Source organism: Plasmodium falciparum (assembly GCF_000002765.6).
Source record: "Plasmodium falciparum 3D7 genome assembly, chromosome: 3".
Classification (NCBI taxonomy): domain Eukaryota; phylum Apicomplexa; class Aconoidasida; order Haemosporida; family Plasmodiidae; genus Plasmodium; species Plasmodium falciparum.
This window is the reverse complement of record NC_000521.4, coordinates 1,005,001-1,013,930: the sequence shown is the minus strand read 5'-3', so window position 1 is coordinate 1,013,930 and position 8,930 is coordinate 1,005,001. Positions and strand designations below refer to the sequence as shown.

Below are 8,930 nucleotides of genomic sequence, written 5' to 3'. Positions count from 1 at the left end.
ATGTTAATTATTATTTTATATTTCATTAATTAAAATAAAAAAAAAACAATTAAGTTCTACTATATAACAATGCTTATTTTATATTATTTATTTATTATTTGTTCTTTGGTTTACTATAAAAATATATTCTCCATACCATTTATATTAATCATAAATAATATGGATAATAATTATCTATTCATTGTAAATTTTACACTTTAAAAATTAAAAATATTACTTTAATTATATATGTATATATATTATACGTAGATATAAATATATGTATATATATAATTATAAAACAAGCAAAAAAAAAAATATTTCAACGGAATCATATATAAAACTTATAATATATTAAAATTTACAACAAACTTAGAACAACTTAATTTCCATTTTCCTATTTTTTTTTTTTCTTTGCTGTTAATTTGTTTTTTTTTTAATAAAATTAAATAATTCCATATTCTAACAAAAATATATATATATATATTTATGTATCACTTTTATTTTCTGTTTTATCTTTACCCATCAATTTCCCTCTTGATGGCCACAACCACACAAGAAGACAAATAACAATTATAATGCTTAATAATATTATTCCTACAAAACTACTGAATGCTATAAATGAAGGAACAGCTGAAAAATAAATTGAAAAATTCATAACAGAAAATGTTCCGAATTGCAAAATACCTGCTAAAATCAATTGCCCTAGTGTAGCACCTGACAATGTACCTAAATATATTCCTAGACCCTTCCAAAAATTAGACCCTTTAAATATTATGCTATATAATGAATTTTTAATTTTTGCCATAGTACCAACTGAATTAATTGTTTCTATCTGTTTAAATATTTCTTTGTTTTCATTTTTCATTAAATCCTTGACAAAATTTTCTTTTATTTTTTGAACCATTTGATCGTCATTTATTTCGTTTTGATTTAATATTACATTCGAATTTATATCTTTACATATTATATTTTTTTCTTCCATCTGTGTATTACTTGAAATATTCTCAACTCCTTTATCATTTTTATTTTTATTTCGTATTCTTTCATTCGTCATATTTCGTTGTTTATTTATTTCTTCATTATTTAAATTTTTTAACACATTATTATTATTATTATTGTTGTTGTTTTTTTTTTTTTTTTTATTTATTGATTTAATACTCATAGGCTTTTGTCTTTCTTTTTTTCTTCCCTCTTCAGTATTTTTGTCTTTTAATAAAACACCAGATTTGTCTTTTTTCTCAAACGGTTCTTCAACCATATGTTGTAATAAGCATCTCTTACTTGAAAAAAAGTAAAAATGATATTTACAACAATTTATATGTTTCTTCCATTTTATATCACTATTCTATAATGAAAAAAGGTACACAGATAATATATTTTTTATCATTATTATAAAATTTTTAAGAAAAAAAAAAATAAAACAAATATATATATATATATATATACATTTATTTGTATGTATTTATGTATAATAACTATATTTTATATATATTTTTTTCTTTTTTTTTTTTTTTTTTTTTTTTACTTTATAAATGATTAAATATAAGCATATTACAATTCCAACATCTAATATTATTACATGAAAAAAATTCATAATAAATTATTTTTTATTATTTTAATAACACTTCATTTAAAATAAATTAATAGAACAAAAATAAAATGATTATGTAATCCATTAGATTTATCATTATATCCGTTACATAATTATAAATAAAAAATAAAATAATTAATAATTTATTCTTTTACAAAAACATAATACTATATATTTAACATACTTTTTTTTTTTTTTTTTTTTTTTTTTTCTTTATATATTTCATTTTATTAAACTTTTTAACTTTAATCATATAATAAAAAATATGTAGCTATTTTTTTTAGGATCAAGTAATATTTTTTATTTTTTTATTATTATTTTTCTTTATCTTTTTCTTTTTTTTTTAATTAAAATTATTTTACAAAAACTAAAAAAAAATCCCAATAATTCTTACATATATAATAAAATTTTATGTTATATATATATATATATATATATATATATATATATATATATATAAAGATATATTAGTACATGGTATTATATATTTTTGATGAATTATTCTTTTTACCTTTTTTTATTATAAAAAAATAATTATTATATATAACTATAAATATATATATATATATATATATATATATATATATATATATATGTATATATATAATATATGTAGTATCATATATAAGTTCTTTAAGTATCTATCTCTAAGTGGCTTATTAAATTATTCATATAAATAAAATATATATATATATATTAGCTTTTATAAATTTATAAAGGCAAAAAAAAAAAAAAAAAAAAATATGGCATATATAATAAAAGATATATAATGTATTTTGTAATATAGAAAATAAACAGTCTAAAAAAAAAAAAAATAAAATATTTATAATAATACAATAATTAAAAAATTCATTTATTATAAAATATATTATTACATTAAAGTTAAGATTTTCTAATATTAAAAATAATGATGTAGATTTTATAATATATATAAATATATATTTATTTGTTTGTTTATTTATTTTAAAATAGTGATATAATATAAATATATTATAATTTTATATCATACAAACAATAAAAATAATTGTACAAGTCTAAAAAAAATTAAATCCTTTATCCATTTATATAATAATACAATTCAATATAACGCACTCTTATTTTATAAAGAAAACATATATATTTGTATATTTTTTCTTAACATATTTATATTTTATAAAATGATCACATTCATTTATCATTTTATATTAATTTAAAGGTATTAATTTATAATATACATAATGAACTACTTTCTGTCACTTTTTAATGTATCCTTATTTTTTCTCTTAATATTTAAATATTCATACAAGGTAATAAATAAATAAATAAATAAATAAATAAATAAATAAATAAATAAATAAATAAATAAATATTGATATATTAGTATTAATATATATTTTTTTCTTTCTCTCTCAGAATATAGTAAAAAAAGATCTACAAGATAAATTTAACAAATCCATAATAACAATAAATATAGCAAGTCGAATACTAACAGAAAATAATAAAAAATGGTATAAGAAATATATTTATACATCAATATTTAGTGGAAATAAAAATCCACAAAAAAGAGAAAGAAAAAATGAAGAGGAAAATCAAAAAGACAATACAAAAGTGGATAATGATAATAATATGGAAAATGAGATGGAAAATCATATAGATGATTCTATAGACGACCCTATGGATGATCTTATGAATGATAAATGGGAACATCATAATTCATTGGAAGATAGAATAAAAGAATACTATACATTAACAGACCCATCAGATGGCGAAGAAAATAATTCATTTTTTAAAAAACTTAAATTAATTATGAATATATTAGATGAAGTGCATTCTGATTTATTAATAAATAATAGTGTTACAGATGGAAGTATTTTTTCTCCCGAACTTGTACCTATAAGTGTTTTATCAACCATGACATTAGCCTGTCCACCTATAGGAACTGTCACTCTTCCTTATATTACTAACAGAATAAATTTTTTGAATAGATATGAAGGACAAAATATACACACAGAACATGATTTAAAAATATTTAAATGAAATATATATATATATATATATATATATGTGTGTATATATATGTATACTTTTTTGTGTGAATTTTTAACATATATATATTTATTTATTTATTCATTTGTTTAGCTTATATATTCCTACGATTAATATCATATAAATTAATGATATAATGTAGTATCATTAATCCAATTAAAAAAAATTATTTTTTTTTTTTTATTTTTATTTTACATGATCATAAAATATTACTTTCTCAAATATCATAGATTCTACTAAGGTTATTTTTATTGGGGCTCATGTTATATAGATATAAAATATTTACTATTAATTAATATTGTATCTATTTCGTTATTTTTTTTTTTATAGGGATTACATATATTATAATTAATTATAATATGTGCATATCACTAAATATATTATATATATATAATATTTTATTAATATAATATTTGTTTAAAAAATTTATAATTGTATAATTAATTTTTCGACATAACACTTTTACAGTCATATATCAATAAAAAAAAATTACATGAAATAATAAAATTTGTTCTATCCTATAAATAAAAATAATATATATGTATGTATGTGTAATTATCATCTAAAAAATAAATAAATAAAAGAAATTATTTTATATATTTATTATATTATATAATTATATTTAGGTACAATTCATAGAATTAACCTAAACGTTACAACGTAATAATTTATCTACACGCATAATAAAGGATAAATAAATAAATAAATAAATAAATAAATATATATATATATATATATATATATATATATATATATATATATATATATTATTTATTCAATAACATAATATTATATCCCAACATATATTTATACAATTTAATAAATAAATCAGCAAATGTTATATTTTATATGATTTTATGCAAATTTTATATTTTTTTTGTTTTTAATTTATAGCTCGTTATATATCTTATTAGGACATGTACGTTTAATGTATTTTGGATCTTTGTTATGACTAATATAATAAAAAGTTCATTTTTTTGTTAATTATATATTTACATGTAATACATAATTATATATATGTGTATTATTATTTATATTATTATACATGCTATATATCTTTTACTATGTATATAGATACTAACCCAAATAATAATATAATATATATATATATATATATTTATGTGTCATAACATTTTTATATATATAATAAAAAATAAAATAAAATAATAAAAAAATAAAAGAAATATGTACTATATAATATTATATTATATAGCATTGATCTATGAATTTATTCTTATATAACAATATTGTAAGTATAATTATACAGCATAATTACATGTTATAATAATAATAATATATATTATTCAAGTAATAGTACTAATAATAAACATACGTAATATAATTTTTATTTTTATTTTTTCCCTCTTTCCTTTTTTTAATTTAACACAATAGCTTATATTACTATAAAGATATATGTTTTCTCTTTTATTTTATATTTCTTGTATAAATTAACAATAAAAAAAAAAATAAAATAAATATATAAATAATTAAATAAATAAATAAATATATATATATATATATATATATATATAATAGTTGTGTTTTATTATAATATAACAACATAGTTGTTATTTTTAATATTATCTATGAATATTTTTTATAATTTATAGTAAAACGAAAAATAATAAGAATAACGCATGCACATATAATATAGAAATATACTTATGTATAATAGTTGTATAATAGGATAATAAATAACATATAATAATACAAATATATATATATATATATATATATATATATTTATAATTATTTGTTATTATTTTTATTTATTTTTTTTTTAATTATTATTTTTTTTTTTATTTTTTTTTTTTAATTATTATTTTTTTTTTTATTTTTTTTTTTTAATTATTATTATTTTTTTTTTTTTTTTCTTTAGAATCCAGCACTTTTTCATATATCACATACATGTAATAATATAGCATTACATGAAATTTATTATTTATAAAATTATAATTATTATTATTTTAATTTATATAATATACAAATATTTAAAAAAAAAAATCAATGATAAAAAGTATTTTTTTTATAATATTATTACATAATATACATAATTCAAAAGAATAGATAATATAAATAATTCACATCTATATATTAGAATACACTATAAAGAAATAATAATAATAAAATATGTTTCATTATATTTATAAAATATATATTTTTACCATAATACTATGTGCATCTAATCTATTTAATAACGTAATATATAATAATATTTTATATGTTTTATTCAAATATTTATTTATATATAAAATATACATATATATATAAGTGTGTGTGTATTTATTTATAGAATGTAGTAGAAATTGGAACATACAAATTATCATACCATAATGGAGGGATACAATTCAGAATTTTAGCACAAAAAAACACAAATAAAAAATCAAATGGAAATACCTTAACGAATATATTGTTAAAAGATAAAGGCGGAAAAGGTAGTAAAAAAAAAAATCCTGATGATCAAATTTCATCTCTAGTCAGTTTAGTAGATAATATGAATATAACTCAAGAAAAAAAAGATAAAATCAAAAATCTCTCATTAAAATATATAAATAGTAGAGATGTAAAAGAAAAAAATGAATCAATTAATGAACTTCAAAAATATAGTAATAACGAAGAATGTAAAGAATATATGGATAGTTATTTAATGCATCTTCGTATGCAAAATGATATAAAATGTTTAAAAAGAAAAAATTTGTGGAATAATATTTGGATTAATTCTATTACCTTAACCTTAATCATTATAATGATAGCATGTGTATTTTCGGTTGAAATTACTTCATCTTCTGCATTATACCCTGCATTTATTCTTTTAATTTTTATTATCTATATATATGCTCGTTATTTTCCTGAAATGAAAATAGGTTATAAAGGAATAAAAGAAGCTTGTAAATATTATTTCAACAAAAAAAGCAAATAATATAATAAATATTTTGTTATTTATTTAATCTAATATTACTATCTATAATGTAATTAATTTTTATACATTTTTTTTTTATTTATTTTCATTTATTATAAATATTATAAATTACTTATTCACCCATTTGTTATTTTTTTTTCTTAAGTTTATAATATAATTATCCAATGTATCACATAATTTTTTTTTTTTTTCTAAATAATAAAACAGCTAGATGGCTAGCCAAAATAAATAATTATAAATAAATAAATAAATATATATATATATATATATATATCTGTGAAAATACTTAAATTGTTATAAAAATGAAAAAAAAAAAATTATGATAAAAAAATAAATTGTTCACTTTTAAGTTTATATAAAAAAAAAACTTTTGTAAATATAAATTTAAAAGTAAAACATTTATATATATATATATGTGTGGGTGGTGGTGGGTGGGTGCTTCTATTATTATATTATGAAAAAATGTTATTTCTAATATTATTTAAAAAAATAACATATTCATTTATATGTACATTTTTCCTTTAATAAAATTTAATTTTTTTATTAATCCTTTATATATATATATATATATATATATAATCCCTTATATGTGTGTGTACATATAATATATCCTCAATTAACCTTCTGTAATATCATTTTACCCAATGATTGTAATCCTTTAGCTCTTTTAAGCATCAAATTTGTATCTCCTTCTGCATTTTGTAATACTTTTTGTGCTGATCTTCTTACCGTTGTTTCAACATCACACAAAATAATTTTTAGAATATTCCTTAATATTTCTTCTAGTATTTCATTTTTTTCTTCCTCTAATAAATTTAATATATGTTCATAGTATAAATTATCTATGGCTCTATGTATATTATCTATACTATAGTCTATATTATTTATTATATCATCCAATACATAATTAGATGAGGATACATATTGTGCCTGCTTTATAAAAGGATTATTTTGTTCTTTAAAAGGATAATAATTTGTTATTATAGATATAAAACGACTTTTACATTGTCTCAAAACAATTGAATTTCTAATCATTCTCTCATTAGCTTCTTTTAAATATATATCTTTTTTATTTATACCAGAATTTGCTTTTTCTTCTAAAAAAATATTAGAAACATTCTCATATGTCCATCCTATAGATTCTAATATAAAATTAGAAAATGAAGACTTTAATAACATGCTAATTTCATTTTCCATTAACTTCTCCCATTCATCTTCATTATCTATATATAAATCTAATCTATCTTTTAATAATTCAGCTACTTCCTCTTCTCTTATATTTTGCCCTTCCATCATTTCTTTCATAATCATACCAACATAATAAAATATATCTTCAATAAAAATACTTTTCCCAAAAAATAATTTAACAAAAATAGGTACTTTGGTATTTTCAATATATTCATACATCATATCAGAGGTAAATATTAAATTAAAAAATATAAAAGGAACAATAATTATCATTTTATCTCATTCATCAAAATCACCGGAATCATATAATTTTCTTCTATTCTGATAACTCAATATTTTATATGTCTCATTTGTATTCTCAAATTTATTATGAAACACTAAATTATTACTTTATTCATCTTAGATAATATTTTAAAGATAAATTATAAAACTTTCTTTTAATTTCATTTATATCGAAATCTTGTTTTACATATAAAATTTCATAATAATTTTTTTTCATGTTTTTTTTTTTTTGTATTATCTAATTTTGATCATCCAAAATATCTTCATCTGAACTACTATGTATTTTATTATTGTTATTATAAGAAAGATATTATTCAAAAAATAATTATTTGTCTATAATATAAATTTAATACAAATAAATATATTACTTCAATTCACAATTATATTCCTTAAAAAACATATCATATTATATATTAAATTGTATATATATATTTATTCAATAAACCATTTTTTATTATAATTTTATTTCTTTTTTATTATAAATACCACCAATACAATCAAAAAAAAAATATAACATATTACGAATACATAAAATTACAAGTAGCATAAAAAAGGGATACAATATATAAAACATAACAAAAACGATATAGTACAAAAATTCACGAAATAAATTAAAGAAAAAGAAAATGAAAAAAGTTATAAAATGTTTTTATTTCAGTATAATAATACTCCTTTTTTCCACTTGTAATTTTTATTGTTGTTTTTTTTTTTTTTGTGATTTTTTAACTTTAATTTATCTATATATATTACTTTTTATATATTTTTTAATATTTTCCTTGGTAAATATTAATGCTTAACTATTCTATGCTATTAATATAAAATTTTTCATTATTACATTAATAAAAAATATATTATATATGTATATTTGTATAATTCTTTTCCATTAGAATAAAAAACAAAAAAAAATTATTTTATTAAATTATCTACAACATGTACTACATA

The 8,930-nt window shown here is 16.3% G+C and overlaps 4 protein-coding genes across 4 annotated transcripts; 2 read left to right on the top strand and 2 right to left on the bottom strand.

Annotated features, from left to right (window-relative positions):
• Positions 1 to 466: 466 nt before the first annotated feature.
• Positions 467 to 1,576, bottom strand: PF3D7_0324300 (exported protein family 4; the record flags this gene model as incomplete). Its single annotated transcript, XM_001351277.1, has 2 exons — positions 467 to 1,327; positions 1,508 to 1,576. The coding sequence occupies 2 exons, from the start codon at positions 1,574 to 1,576 to the stop codon at positions 467 to 469; spliced, it is 930 nt and encodes a 309-aa protein (XP_001351313.1).
• Positions 1,577 to 2,790: 1,214 nt separating this feature from the next.
• On the top strand, positions 2,791 to 3,589 carry PF3D7_0324200 (exported protein family 3; the record flags this gene model as incomplete). The annotated part of the gene is made up of 2 exons (XM_001351276.1): positions 2,791 to 2,859; positions 2,966 to 3,589. The coding sequence occupies 2 exons, from the start codon at positions 2,791 to 2,793 to the stop codon at positions 3,587 to 3,589; spliced, it is 693 nt and encodes a 230-aa protein (XP_001351312.1).
• Positions 3,590 to 5,728: 2,139 nt separating this feature from the next.
• On the top strand, positions 5,729 to 6,518 carry PF3D7_0324100 (Pfmc-2TM Maurer's cleft two transmembrane protein; the record flags this gene model as incomplete). The annotated part of the gene is made up of 2 exons (XM_001351275.1): positions 5,729 to 5,797; positions 5,892 to 6,518. The coding sequence occupies 2 exons, from the start codon at positions 5,729 to 5,731 to the stop codon at positions 6,516 to 6,518; spliced, it is 696 nt and encodes a 231-aa protein (XP_001351311.1).
• A 612-nt stretch (positions 6,519 to 7,130) lies between these two features.
• PF3D7_0324000 (exported protein family 1) lies at positions 7,131 to 7,979 on the bottom strand (the record flags this gene model as incomplete). Its single annotated transcript, XM_001351274.1, has 1 exon — positions 7,131 to 7,979. The coding sequence occupies one exon, from the start codon at positions 7,977 to 7,979 to the stop codon at positions 7,131 to 7,133; it is 849 nt and encodes a 282-aa protein (XP_001351310.1).
• Between the last annotated feature and the right edge of the window lie 951 nt (positions 7,980 to 8,930).